General features: G+C 36.0%; 1 protein-coding gene across 1 annotated transcript in view; it reads left to right on the top strand.

Moving 5' to 3' along the window:
- MUC19 (mucin 19, oligomeric) overlaps window positions 1–14705 on the top strand; it is a 181107-nt gene extending 166402 nt beyond the window's left edge. Inside the window, exons 169-184 of the mRNA XM_055358896.2 lie at window positions 1000–1050; window positions 1319–1372; window positions 1945–1986; window positions 3087–3140; window positions 4336–4389; window positions 4804–4854; window positions 5144–5197; window positions 5367–5414; window positions 7392–7421; window positions 9378–9409; window positions 9498–9660; window positions 9994–10031; window positions 11469–11583; window positions 12884–12919; window positions 13573–13681; window positions 14345–14705. Coding sequence (XP_055214871.1) covers window positions 1000–1050; window positions 1319–1372; window positions 1945–1986; window positions 3087–3140; window positions 4336–4389; window positions 4804–4854; window positions 5144–5197; window positions 5367–5414; window positions 7392–7421; window positions 9378–9409; window positions 9498–9660; window positions 9994–10031; window positions 11469–11583; window positions 12884–12919; window positions 13573–13681; window positions 14345–14528 — 1115 coding nt within the window. The 3' untranslated portion in view covers window positions 14529–14705. The remainder of the gene's footprint in view (window positions 1–999; window positions 1051–1318; window positions 1373–1944; window positions 1987–3086; window positions 3141–4335; window positions 4390–4803; window positions 4855–5143; window positions 5198–5366; window positions 5415–7391; window positions 7422–9377; window positions 9410–9497; window positions 9661–9993; window positions 10032–11468; window positions 11584–12883; window positions 12920–13572; window positions 13682–14344) is intronic.
- Window positions 14706–15368: the final 663 nt, after the last annotated feature.

Raw genomic sequence — 15368 nt, 5'->3', positions numbered from 1 at the left:
AAAGTTGATTCCATGGTCAATGAGAAGGGATTTTTAAAGAGGTTAATTATCATGCCCAGGTTGGATTCTTTGGGAAGATTAATTTGTCACAGGTAGAAGATTGATATGAAAGGAGAGTAAGAGTAAGGGTGGAGGTATGTTGTATAGTTTGAAGTCTCTTAGAAGTGACAGATGATTAGGGACTGAAATAAGCTAGTCATAAGGGGATGCAGAGGCAGAAAGAGTGTGCAAGATGTTGGCCAGTTAGAATCAACAAGTGTGGCTGAGGAGATAAAGGAGAGAAATAAATTTAGATGACTCCTAGTTCATGATTTGAGTGCTTGGGTGGATAGATGATGGTGCCATCTACCAAGTTTGGGAATATACTAGAGGAATTAAAAATAATACTTGATAGATGATACAGTATGGTCTGATTTTGATCGTTTGAGTTCAAATTACTCTGAGGTTTCCAGGTAGTGATGTCCAGAAGAGTTGATGAAGGTGACTGAGGCCCAGAAGAGAAGCCTATACTGGAATAGAGAATTGTCAGTCATTTGCTTACAAATAATATTTGAAACTGTGGGTACTGATGAGTTATTTAGGGTTACATTAGCCCTAAATAACCCACTGTATGTTATTTAGATACAGGGAGAAGAGAAAACAGACAAAGATAGTCCTTGGGCTCTCCAGGACCTAAAGGGTGGACACAGGCAAAGAGCCTGAAAAGGAGAGGAGTTCTGGTTTAGCAATTTCCAATGTGTTTGAGTTAGCACTGTGTACTGAAGTACTGGGATATACCACATTATACCAGGAGACCATATTGCCTCTAATTTTGGGATTCAGAATCTCAAACAGGATCAGCCAGAATTTGCTGGGGATGTGTTTTTTTAATATTTCATTTTTTCAGAGAACCTAGCCTCATAGTTATGAAACTTTGAAAGTAGAAAGTAGAAGGGGGAATCTCTCTTGAAAGAATTAAAATATCAAGATTCTCAATCCTTTTCATTTTTTAAACTTTAGGGATCACCAACATAATTTCAGGGAGAAGCCAACCTACTGGAAGTAAAACAGGTGAGCGTGGGGAACTGAAAAAGGTGAGGATGGGAAAGGCCCTCGTTCATGATACTAACTTGGAAAAGAAGGATCCCAGAGGACTGAAGCTATCCAAAATGAATACTATAAAACAGGGAAAACCATGTTTAGTTTACCTCTTGGGAAAGGAATCCTGGAGAAAGAATGCATTGTTTCACAGAAACACATGGATTTGTTCTAAACCATGATTTCTATCCTATAAAACACTGCTCATATTACCCCCTCTTCTTTCAACATCTCATCCCAGGCTACACTGTAACAGGCTCTGGAACAATAGCCTTACCTGGAGGTTTCAGAACAGGTAAGTCAAGTCGTAAAAGGAATTCTTTAAATGGCTCTCAGTTAAGCAGTGTAATTGGATTGTTTGCAGCTCAGTGGATGGATACCCCATTCTTATTGATGTTCTTATTTCACATTGCATCCCTGTATCAAAACATCTCATGTACCCTATAAATATATACATCTACTATGTATGCACAAAATTTAAAAATATTAATAAAAATAATAAATGCTCTCAAAACAACGTCATCTATTGCCATATCATTTTCACGTTGACAGATTCTCCATCTTTTCCACTTTTCTTAATTTGCTCTTACAGAGGCCACAACTTTTAAAGGTGATGTTGGAACCACTGAAGCAGAAATTTCATCAGGTGAGTTTTTTCATATTTTGGATTCTCCATGATGTTTCCATTTGAGTTTACTGTGTACAGATTTTGAATGAAAATGAATGTGGCTGGAAAGTGGTTGCTTACCCTTTAATAAGAGATCATGAGGCCAACCTAGATCAATTCTCTGAATTTTCCAAGATATATTGTAGATGTATTAATAATTCTCTAGACACACTCTTTCTTTACTCCCTTTGTCTTGTCAGGCAATACCCCAGGATCAACAGGAGTCACCAGCAGCCAAGAAGGTGAGATTACTATAATGGATGCAGGTAATTTTGCTGATTAAGAGATTACTGAATAGATGCAGGTAATTGTGCTGATTAAGGCTTTGGTTTAGATATTTAACCTTTGTTCACAAGTTTAGACACACTTTGTTGTCTGGTTTTCTTTCCCTGGAGAACTTGTCCCTTTTCTTACATTTACTTTAGAAATCTTTACTGGAGGTAAATCATGTGCATATAAGAAAAACATTCTCAAATTTAGTAATTGAAGTCTGGATGATTCTGGATCTAGAGAAGTGAGATCTATGAGGCAATTGTGACTTTCCTCCCCCATGTTTCCCTTGAACATACAATTATGAAAGAGTCCATTGGAAAACATGCCAGGCTTAACATTTGGTGCAAGAAAACTTGTTAAATTGTTTTCTGTTGCTTCAGAGAAACGAGGCTATGTGGAAAAGCCATACATTTCTGATGATGGGAAAGGTGTTGTGTCCTTCCCTCTTATTACAGGCACCACTGAGGTAGCTTCTAGCATAAATATTTCTGGAAGCTCAAACACAGGTATGTAAATATTTAGTAGGTAGCTGTAAGAACCTAAGGCTAGAAAACTAAGATCCCTTCTGTGGAACTGACTGTAGCATCCACACATCAATTGCCTACCTCATTCTTCTTTGCCTTTCTTAGGGTTAATGAGTGTCTGTCAGTGGTTAAATCTGTTTAACTCCACTGGGTTCTCATTAATGACTCCTATCCATTGCTTCAGCATAGGGAAATATTGGGGGTAAAGATAAGACTCAGGAAGTCCCATTAGGGAATTTACATTTCCTAGCCATCTATGGTTGTTTTCTTGTTTTGGGGTTTCTCAGGCTCATGCCAGAGTCCCCAGGTCAGGCTGCGAAGGCACACAGGGCTCCACTAAAGGAGAGAGCAGACACTGAAATCCATGAATTCTCATCTGGCCAGAGGAGTTATTTGTGTGTCTGTAATTCACAAGGTGCCCTGTGGGCTAGCTGCAGCACTGGCCCAGAAAGTCATCTGATTTGCTTTCTCTTCCTCATGTTTATCTCTGAGGATAGGAGTAAGGGCTGTGGCTGATATGAATTTGCCCTCATTTTCCTTTGCAGGAACCACTGTGGTATCAAGTGGAATCACTGGAATCCCAGAAACTTCCATCTCAGGTAATAGAAATTATTGTCTCAAATGAAGATTACATGCTCAACATTTCTCTGTCTTTAACACAAAAGTAAATACTTTTTACAAAGTAAATACAGATAGCCAATATTTATCTCTATGAATGAATGTCACACTTCAACTGTAAAATAAAATTGCACCAGATGTAAACAGGCAAAGAAGACTTTGTTCAAGACTATTACAATAAGTGTAAAAACCATTACAACAGGGGAGAGAGATTGAATTCAGCTCTGATAAAGCAAAAGGCAGGAGAATTGTTTAGTGCTTGGCTAAGCTAGTGGAAAAGTAATGACGGATGTTTGGAGAGACTTTAATCTATATGATTAGGTCATCTGTGTTTGGTAATTGGCACTTAATCAGGTCAAAGTTAGGCCCCTACCCTCCCACAAAGATTGGGAGATAGAGGCATTATTTTTCTTGATAATTGTATTTCAAAAGAATGGCTATCAGGTCCTTCAGAAAGATATTTATGAATTGCAAGATTGACAAGAGACTGGGAGAAGATTTACATCTCGAAGGGGCAGAGGAAGAATTTAAAAGTAAGGCAAGTTTTCTAAAGTAAATAAGAAAAGGGAGATTAAGAGCCAATAGCTAGGAATAAACCTGTCTAAAATGTAGTTAAGCTGAGGGCAACATTAGGTCTCTCATTTTCTCATTTTCTCCCACTCTCTCCCTCCAAAATTAATACAGGAGAACTAAGAAACCAAGTTACATGAAGTAAGAGTTAAGTGTGAGAAAAGCTCTCATCATTTAGAGAAAGGGCACCCAGAAGAGAAACATGTATCAGGGTCTTAGGAGAATCTTCACTTCACCTCTGTGAACAAGGGATTGCTACAATAGGAAGTTCTTAGTGTTTCCATGGCAGGGGCATGAGCGAGCATTAGCAGATGTGTTAGTATATTCCAAGTGCTTTGAGACTCTTGTTCCACGTGGACGTGTCTTAGGTAAATGCTCTTCTGAGACCAGAAAAAAAAAAAAGAAATTTGGCAGGGGCGGGGGGGTTGATGGATGTGTTCATTATCTTGGCTGGGATGATGGTTTCACAGATGTATAAATAGGTGCCATTAAATTATCCACTTTAAACATGTGTGTTTATTGTAAATTAATATTTTCGATAAAGCTATAAACAAAGAAAAAATAAAAAAAATAAAAAGTTTATTGCTCTTCCCTTGCTCGTTTTAGGTCCTTCCAAGGAAGCATCTGACAAAACCACTGCTCCTGGACCTCCTACCACAAGTAAGTCAGGTAGTAATAAATGCATTTGTCTTGGTGGCACCTCAGAAGACAGGATAGCTTATCTGCAGTTCTCACAGAAGTAGAGAGTAGAATGATGGTTACCAGTGGTTGGGGTAGTTGTATATGTGGGGAGGGGTATGGTGGGGAGATGTTGGTGAAAGGATACAAAATTTCATTTAGACAGGAGGAAAAATTCAAGAGATCTATTGCACAAGATCATGACTATAGTTAATAATATATTCTTGAAAAACGCTAAGAGGGTGGCATAATGTAATTCTTCAGAACATCATGTACAAAATACATAGTTTTATCTGTCCATCTAAAACATGAAGAATAAAAAATTATTTTTAAATGAAGTTAAGCTGTAGCTCCTCTAGTCCCCTGTACTCACCACTTTTGTTCCTTTTTAAGCAGTCACTGCTTCCACAGGAGTCAAAGAAACTTCTGAAACTGGAGTGCAAACAGGTGAGTATTCAGTGTGGCTTTGATTATACATAAGAAGTTGAGTTAGGAGGAGAGGGGTAGGAGAGAAGTGAAAGACTGAGGCCAGGATGATGGCATTCAACTTCATTTTGGAACACAACTTCGAAATTCCACTAGGGATACCTTTTTTTTTTTTTTTCCTCTGGGAGTTTTTGGTTCAGGCTTTTGCTGGGGCTCCCCTCCTAAAGACTTCTTCATGCAAACTGAGAATTCTGAGCAGAGAATTATGAGGGGTGCTAGTCCTAAAACGTCTTATATTTCCTTTTGCAAGGCTCCACCTTGGTTACAGCTGGAGTGCCAACAAGACCACAAGTATCCCAGCCAGGTAAAATCAAATGACCGAAATGAACTGGAATAAATTGTCTGTTCCACCCAAAGCTTTCCTTGAGTATGACTTTGTGCCATCATTTGGGCATGTACATAAACACAGACTTGATATGTGTAGGTTATTCTAATTTTAAAAATCACAATACCATCCATTTATGTCCTCTCAGAAACCACTGTCGTGGCAACCAGAGAAGTAGAAACTGAAAATAAAACAGGTCAGTATAGGAAAAGCCCTAATTTCTTTGTTACTATTTCAACTAATATTTCTTTAGTACCTTATGTGTGCTAAACTCTCTAGCAGACATTAAAAGCAAAAACATCAGCAAGATGCAGCACTTGCCATTTTTTATTCTGTGTGTGTGGGAGGAAGAGATTATTTTGGGCACAGATAGTATATATTTAGTGATACCCAAAAATATGCACAAAAAATGTGGTCCCGGGGGTGGAGTGAGAGTAGTGCTAATTTCTGCTTATTAATTGGTAGTGTGGAGTAAAGACATGAGAAATGGCATGATTGAGTTTAAAATTGGCATGGATGGGGAGGGTATTCCTGCCAAACAGCCCTGGAAAAGATAAAGATGTGAGACCTCATGGGGGAAGTTCAGGAATCAACCAAATGTTGGCAATGACTGAATGAGGTTCAGGGAGGAAATGAGATTGGAAACGTAAGTAGAGAAAAGTTCATAAAGAACCAAACTTCAACAAGACTATCCTTGTAGTAATGGGGTACCCTTAAGGATTTGATCAACAGCCTGACATGATCAGATAGTTGAGAAATTACTCTGATGCCAATGTAGTGATTAGGAGACTGTTCTCTATGGCTCCTCTTGCAAATATCTCCAATGAACGCTTGCAACACTGGTCAGGGAATATTTTCTCTTGTATTTATGCCTAGTTGATCTTTTTTCTCTCCTGTTGCTGGTTTCTGTTAATTTGCTAAGCATCCATAATTAGCACCTGGCTTAGCCTCGCTACGTAGAGTTGGAGACATTTGATTACCCAAATTTCCATACCTTTAATTCATTTTGTAATCTATATTTTGGGCCTATTAGTTGTTGGGATCACTTTACCTAAACATGTAGAAATTTTGAGTTCTTTTCAAATATTCTGTTGCTCCTAGGTCAGCCTTTTACTTGGTAGGTTGATATATATATACACACACACACATATGTATACATATATGTGTGTATATGTGTGTATATATACACACACACACATATATATACACACACATATATATATACACACATATATATATACACATATATATATATCTATATATATATCAACCTACCAAGAAAAACCTACCAAGAAAAACATATATATATTTAAACAGAGTCTTGCTCTGCTGCCCAGGCTGGAGTGCAATGGCACTGTCTCTGCTCACTGCAAGCTCTGCCTCTTCGGTTCAAGCAATTCTCCTGCCTCAGCCTCCCTAGTAGCTGGGACTACAGGCAAGCACCACCATGCCCGTCTAATTTTTGTATTTTTTGTAGAGACGGGGTTTCACCATGTTGGCCAGGCTGGTCTCAAACTCCTGGCCTTAAGTGATCTGCCCACCTTGGCCTCCCAAAGTGCTGCAATCACAGGCGTGAGCCACTGCATCTGACCAGATTGCATAAAATATTCATTTTGTTTTTAGAAGTTTTGGAATAGAATTTGAAATTTATGAGTGAATTGTTGGATTGACCAAAATATGTGACGTGTAAAGGCTAAAAAAGATACATATTTCCAGTTTAAAGCATTTGTTGGGGGAGAAGTTAGAGCAAAATTGAAGTATTTCAAGAAGATAAGGAGAATAAAAGTTTTTAAAGGACTAAAACTGGGTAATTAATAATACTCATTTTATACTGTAGCAGAATTATCTTTTTCCCTTTTTAAATCTCTTTTATTGTTCTATTCATTAGATCTGCCTTCAAAAAATTTTTGAAGAGTTTACCTTGATGTTTTCTCCTTTTGATACTTATATTTTTCTCTCATTAAAATGTGAGGTCCAAAGGAAGCACTGTACAGTGGAATTTCAAATGCAGCAAGGAGCAGGAAGGGGGGATAGATGGGAATATATCTATTTGTAAGACTAGCTATGTAGACAATTATTTTCAGCAATAGAATAATGAATTAGATAACTATACTTGCCCCAATACTATTCCAGTAACTTCAGAGACTAACTTAAGGTTCCTGTTTTTACACAGAATGTCTAGCCTCACTTCCACCAGCTCCAGGTAAGAATTCCACGACTTCAGAATTGTTCTGCATTAATGGTTCCTCTTGTCAATCAAATTTCAGAGGTCACGCTAATAAAAGTCACTAGCCATGGAAATGTTATAAAATAGGAAAACATGTATTGGATTAACTTAGCTTTTATTCACCAAATAGTGAGTAATAGTTCATTTCCTCCTTCACAAACCAATGAAGCCAAACCAAACAAACATACCTTGTTACTTAGATCAAAGCAAGGTTTACCTACTAAATGTTTCATATAATTATGATACCTTAACCAAAATATTATCACTTGATAGTGAGCATCTTTTTAAACTAGATAATTCCAACTTGAGGGATGAGCTGTAGTAGAAAAAAAAATCCATCTAGCCAGAGTTAAGTAATTTTAGAGAACTTTAAGTCCCTACCATTCTCAAGACAATGTGGTGTGCTTTGCAGTAAGCAAAAAAAAATTACTAAAAAATAATTCTCTGACCATAGTACATAGTGGGAGAAGGAAGGTCTTCAAAGACATAGGCAATTTTCATATCAGGCAGAAAATAAATTTCCAAGTAAAAATATAAACTATGTATTACATATAGAGTGCATATTGTATGTCACTTGTATATTTCAAGGTATCCCCAGGAATTTCTTTTTTTTAAATTTTATTATTATTATACTTTAAGTTTTAGGGTACATGTGCACTATGTGCAGGTTTGTTACATATGTATACATGTGCCATGTTGGTGTGCTGCACCCATTAACTCGTCATTTAGCATTAGGTATATCTAGGAATTTCTTTACAGTATTGGAATTGGAGAACACAAATAGACCAGTCCAGGGCATGTAAATGAGAGAAGTGAGACAAAGTTGAGAAGGTCAGTTTGAGTCACAATATGAGAGACCTCAAAAGCTAGAATGCTAGAATAAAGTGTTTGTTTTACACAACTATAAGGGGCCATCAAAGTAGTAAATGAGATGAGAATTAGGCTTTAGAAAAATTACATTACCTCATTGGATCAGAAAGAGATATGAGTCAGAATAACTCCCTTAAAAAAGCCAGTAGAGTATGCTAGATCAAAACTTTAATAAGATCTTGGAGTGGCAGTTTAGCAAGTAGAATAAGGAAAGGAAGAAATGAATGTGAGTGTAAAGATACAGGATTTGGCAGTAGATTTGATGCCAGTGCTAGAAGGAAGAAATCAAATGGCTCCTTGATTTTAAGCTTGAATGATTGAAAGTATAGTTCTGTCCTTAGAGAAGGAAGCCAATCTAGAAGAGAGGCTGCTTTTGGGGGGAAGATGGTAAAATCTGTTGTGTGCACATCGAGTTTCGGGTTTCTATAGGTCTGCCAGGATTCTGTCTATAGGTTGAGAGAGAACGGGCTCCAAAGCTGTGAGAGAGGTCTGGGCTGGAGCTGGGCATTTTAGAGCCATTCTTTTGATGTTACGGTGCACATTGTGGAGACAGAAGAAAGAATTAGAGGCAAAATGAGAGGCAGTAAGACAAACTGCCAGTGAAGACAAAAATTTCAGAGTATTAAATCTGAAGAAAGGAGAGCATTTTTCAAGAAGGTAAGAATGAAAAATGTCAACTATGGCACAGAACTTAAACTGAGAAAGGGCCCTTGGGTCTGGTAATTATGAAGCCATGGTGACTTGCAGGATTGGAAAAGCGGAAGTCAGACTGCAAAACAGTAAGTCAGTTAGTAGCCATAAGATTGATTGACCACTGCCTGGAGAAATTAAGAATTATCCTTTGCGGAGGATTGTAAAAATAGGATATGCCTGTTGGGAACAGTTTGCTTGAAGCAGGTGGACGTGATTTTATTCACCTTAAGGCACCATAAAATCTTCTATAATTCAGTCACTCTGAAATCCTAATGCCAGTTATAGTACTGGCCACCTGGTGGTTATCTATAAATAACAGATGGTTATATTTTGCCAAATTTAATTACCATTTATCATTTATGTTAACAGTTTGTCACGGTCCATTGGGAGAAGAGAAATCTGTAAGTACACAGTTTTGCTCTACTTTAATCCAAATTTGCTCTCATTCCTGTATTTGAATAGAAGTCTAAACTTGGTTTGTTTATGTAGCCTGGAGACATATGGACTGCCAGTTGCCACAGATGTACCTGTACTGATGCAAAGACTATAGACTGTAAACCTGAGGAGTGCCCTTCTCCACCCACATGCAAAACCGGCGAGAAGCTTGTGAAGTTCCAATCTAATGACACCTGCTGTGAAATCGGATACTGTGGTGTGTATTTTAATTGAATATGTTTGTTGGTTGTTTATTCACATATTCAAGAGATACTTTTTGAGCCACCAATTTTGTCAAACATAATACTAGGCAGGTGTAATAAATAATACAGAATTAGTATAATAATATTTGCATTCTTAAAACTTACCATCTTCAGAATGGGGGTTACCCAGAATTAACTTATGAATATAATCAGTAGATTAAAGGAACACTATACTATTATGGGTAGAAACATTATAGTTGGTTTCTATGTATGATCTCATCTACAATTTCTGTTTTATAAATAGAAATTATAGTATTTTAGAATAAAACAATATGTTTATTTTTCAGAACCAAGAACATGTTTATTTAACAATACTGACTATGAGGTAAGGTCTTTTCTTCATTAAAATGTTTTTTGTTAATTATAAGAATAAATTTAATGCTGGGCTACATTAAGGGACTTTCAGCCTATTTTATATATGTAATATACATAAGTATATATATTATATACATAAGAAATTATATAATAAATAAATATATATGTATGTATATATATATATTTTTAACCCTAGTAACAATGGATTGGAATCCGTTCATTTTTTCCCCACCCCCACTTCCAAAGGAACATCAAATGTAACACTCACCATGACTCTGCAAAGGAGGAAAACATAGTACTTGATCATTAACTACTCAGCAGTAGAGCTTCTGAACAAAATTTCCCAAGGGCCTTGCCAGATGGAGAAGACATACTTTGTAACATTCAAATCAATGAATAGAGTCAAACTGTAATTATAACCAGAAAGATCAGATGGTCAAGCTGTCAGAGATCAAATAAGAAAACCCAAAGGGCTAGAACCCTATTATGCAGCTACAGCAACACAATACATTCAAGGCTGGATTTTGACAACGAATTTGACATTTTGGACAGTAATTTAACTCTTTAGAAAAAAGTATAAGGAAGCTGTAAAAATCAGATGATTCTCAAATTGATATTAACACACTTGAAATGGTGATAGTAAATATTAAAAAATCTAAAGTGAAATATATGTGGTATATTAGGAAATAGATAAAACAGCCTATGAGAGTTTTACTTGGATAACCCATTTATCACACTCAAATTTCCACCTGGACTTCTTAATTTTTAGTTTCCAAAGTTGATCTGACTTGAACCTGTGATAGTTTTTAAACACAAAATATGATGATATTTAAGGAACAAAAGGAAAGTTTTCTTCTGATCATTTAATAATAAAATTCCAATTTATCAGAAAGTTCATCTTGTCTGAGGCTGTGAAATAAATGCAGTTTCTCTAACTGTTGTTTGAATATTTAACATAAGCTAATTATAAAGTAACACCAGAGAACTTTAAAAGTATAGGAATATAGGCCAAGAGAAAAGTAAGACATCTTGTGAGACTTGTCATTTGTTTTAATATGATAAGCCTATTTTTTGCCATTTTTTTCCCCACTTAAATTTCTTGTTTCCCCTTAAGCTTAGAACATAACAATTGATTAACTGCTTGATCACTATAAAAAACCTGTCTTGAAAATTTCTTGAAAATATAATAGAGTAACTGTTGGTGAATCTTAATTTGAGGATTGAGAATCTTGACACACTCTGTGCTCTCAATGAACAAATTTGGTTTATTCATGGAAGTGGAAGACTTTCAAACCATCTTTTCTTTTTTACTACTAACCTAATGACAAAGTGCCTCTGGAAAATCACTAAACATGAATTTGAATTTTTAAACTGATATTCTTGCCAACCTCTAAAAGAAATCAAGGTGAATAATTATTTTGTTTTCTTCCCCCTCTTTTCCTCCCAGATTGGTGCTTCATTCGATGACCCCAGCAACCCCTGTGTCTCCTACTCCTGCAAAGACACTGGCTTTGCTGCAGTAGTCCAGGACTGCCCAAAGCAGACCTGGTGTGCAGAAGTAAGTCATCTTAACTAACGAACACCAAGATTCAGTTATCATATTAAACAAACCCTGGCCGGGCGCGGTGGCTCAGGCCTGTAATCCCAGCATTGTGGGAGGCCGAGGCGGGCGGATCACCTGAGGTCAGGAGTTCGAGACCAGCCTGGGAAATATGGTGAAACCCCGTCTCTACTAAATATATAAAAATTAGCTGGGCATGGTAGCAGGTGCCTGTAATCCCAGCTACTCAGGAGGCTGAGGCAGGAGAATCAGTTGAGCCCGGGAGGCGGAGGTTGCAGTTAGCCAAGATTGCGCCATTGCACTCCAGCCTGGGGTACAACAGTGAGACTTCATCTCAAAAAAAAAAAAAAAAAAAAGAAAAGAAAAAAAAATCGACCTGTCTTCTATCTCATTAGAAAATGTTTGTGTCTGGCTAGCAGACATAAATATCTTGTAGGTTTTATAGCTCTTTAAACAAATTCATCATATCCAGAGCCCAGATGATTCCAGACATGCTCATCTTTTACTGTTAAGTATAAATTATTTTCATATCAAGAAAGGCTCTCATGTTTTACAGGCTTTATAAAACTTAATTTAGTGCTAATCTAGAAGAAGTAAGTTATTATAGAAAGCATTTTGCTATTTTGAAACTAAAAAACTTACTAACTTTTAAAAATAGCTCAGTCTATAAGAATACCAATTTTTCTGTATAATCATGTCTGGGTACTTTAGATCTTTCTTTGTGTCACAGTTTTCTCCATTTCTATGCCCCCCAAATATGACTGGGTTTTATATTAATGAATGCTTAAGTTTCAATTATTAAGGGAGGTTTAAGTTATCATTTTTCTTTCTGAAGATATAATTGATAATATGGTTTAAAGTTTTATTTTTGAGCTCTAATACCGGATTTCAATATTTATCATGCTTTTACTTTGTTATAATTTTAAAACTATCAATTTCTCAAAGGTGCTGCTTCTAATTATGTTTCTAATGTATTAGTAGTAATATTATTGTTAAAGTATTTTTCAGTAAATGAGAAATAATTTAATATTATTTAATGTTATCTTTGACAAGAATTTAGTTTAAAGCTTATTTTTCCTTGACCCCTTGTTGAAAAATTTTAGTCACATTTTTATTACTCAGCTGATCTTTCTCCTTTTCTGCCCTTTGCTTACTAGATCTGAGGTAAGATTGTCCATCTGTCCCATTTCCTGTTTGTGATGTGAGGCATTTTAACAAATTAAGAAGTGTTATATTATTTGCAGAAAAATTTGGAATAACGTTTCCAGTCTTTTTTTCTTTTTTCTTACTCTTACAGGAAGACAGAATCTATGATTCAAAAAAATGTTGCTATACATGTGAGTAAAGTTAAGTTCTGCATAGAGAAAAATGTAAGCTGTTGACAAAAGTTTAATTTCTTTAAAACAAAATGGCAGATCATTAAGAGAAAGTATCTCGTATTTTTAACACAACAGGTAATCTAGCCTACATGTATAAACTTCCATTTGATATTTGTACATAATGTATTACGGCCACGTATTCATGCTGATTGCAACATTCTTCTCAGTAAAAATAATAATGTTTACAAGGGGACAAATGTAATTTTCATGGAAAAGATGAGCTTGTTCTTTTGCATCAGCAAGTTGTGTTGTAAACTGGTGCATTAGATCATAAGGATAATCAGTGATGAGAAAATGGATGTCAAAAATAATTAATCCACCCCTGTTTTTGATGGATATCAAAATAATCCATTCGCCCATTTCTTCCCTTCTCCCTTCCTCTTACTTCTCCCCTCAACCCCTTCACCTGTGATAGTGTGATAGCGATAACAGGAACAACAAGATACCAGTAATCTGAGTATTAACCAGCTACCTTGTAATGATGCTGAGATGGTTAATCTCCTCAATAATGTTGTGAAGTAGTTGCTATTATTTATAGGTTAAGAAAATGAAGGATTAGCAATTGTTAATGTTAAACCTCACTTCTGACTCTCTTTTCCATTTCATTTTAGGTAAGAATAATTGCAGATCTTCCCTTGTAAATGTGACTGTTATCTACAGTGGTTGCAAGAAAAGAGTTCAGATGGCAAAATGCACAGGGGAATGTGAAAAGACTGCCAAGTGAGTTCTTTGAATGTGTATCTTGTGTAAACTTTGTAACCTTGTGGAGAAAATGGATCTTTTAAAATATTACTCGGAAAAACTTTTATGTGAGAGCAATACTATTCTGTTATCAGGACCAAATGAAAGAAGAATCTAAGATATTAAGATCTGAGAACTAAAATATTCACTTAAAATAGTGATGAGTCATTCTGAAGTAGTTTTCTAAATATGCCAACCATGATACATTTGTAACAAATTTACTCATCTCATACAGTGACTACAGAAAATATTTAAGCAAAGAAGTGAATTTCTTGAATTACTTAAACTTGAAATTTAGATAGTATGCTTTTCCTTTATGTACACTTTTATGTATAGATTAATATAGAGATAATAATCTCATATTAAGTTATATTTAAAATTGTATTTAGTTTACTTTTTTGCAATAATGCTCCAGTTATGAGATTATAACTTCCTTTCAGATTTCTTATTTCTCTTGGTCTTGCATACCAAATACCACCAAGCAACATCAGAGCTTTACAGTGACAGGGGGAATGCAAGGTCTAGAAAAAGAATAAATTGGTTACAAGGCTTGCTAAGTCACTTAGACAGTTACAGTTTGAGCACTGATGTCAATTTATTTTTAAAATTCTAAAAATGTTTATTACTGAATTTTTCTTTTAGGTACAATTATGATATCTTACTCTTGGAACATTCATGCCTTTGCTGCCGAGAAGAAAACTATGAACTAAGAGACATTGTACTTGACTGTCCTGATGGCAGTACAATCCCTTACCAATACAGGCATATCACGACCTGCTCTTGTTTAGACATATGCCAACCATATACGACCTTCATGTACAGTTAATGCTGACATCACCTTCCCAGTTTTAACAGGCCTGGTATTTATTTTATAAGTGAGGAAAAATAATCATTTAAAAAGTGAGAATAAACTAAACAATGTGAGAATAACTCAAAACAATGAGTTCTCATTGTGAGGAATTTTGTTCTCTTGTTGACTGGATCTGAAAAATAAACACAACTTGACAAGCAATTCGTGAGCAAGGGTATTTATTTTACGGCAATACGAATTCTGCAAGTCTAGCAGAAACTGGATCATATCATGACTCTTCAATATATTTTCCTTTTATCCTTCGGCTTCTTATGCCCTTCTCCTGTTTCATTTCCTTCACTTATTGAAAATGTAGACTTGGTTTCCTTTTCTCACTTCCTGTGCCAGTTGCATCACTCTTCCCGTTCTACTACAACTCCTCCTGCTAGGACACCAGTGACCTTCTCTAGCTCTGCCTACAGGGTCTGACAGCATTTCCACTCTTCCTTTCTTGAGACATTTTTCTCCTTGTTTCTATGATATTTCTTTTTTCTTTCTGTTACATCATTTTAAATGCTCCTACATCATGTGGACAGCTTTATTTCTGCCAATCCTCTAAAGTTTAGTTTTCTAGTCGCATCCTGTTCTGCTTTACATTTTACTCAGTCTTTGGCCAATTTCGTCAATTTGAGTAGATATATTTACACTTTGAGGATTTCCAGTCTGTATCACCACCCTCATCCTCTGAGTTTCAGACACATTGACACAACTTTGAATTTAACATCTCTCACTGGATGCTCTATAGGTACCACAAACTCAGCAAGACCAAAACCAAAATAAATATCTTTCTTTATCTCAGTCCTGTGCATGTATATT

This window comes from Gorilla gorilla, chromosome 10 (assembly GCF_029281585.2).
Source record: "Gorilla gorilla gorilla isolate KB3781 chromosome 10, NHGRI_mGorGor1-v2.1_pri, whole genome shotgun sequence".
Lineage (NCBI taxonomy): Eukaryota > Metazoa > Chordata > Mammalia > Primates > Hominidae > Gorilla > Gorilla gorilla.
This window is presented reverse-complemented; position numbering and strand designations above follow the sequence as displayed.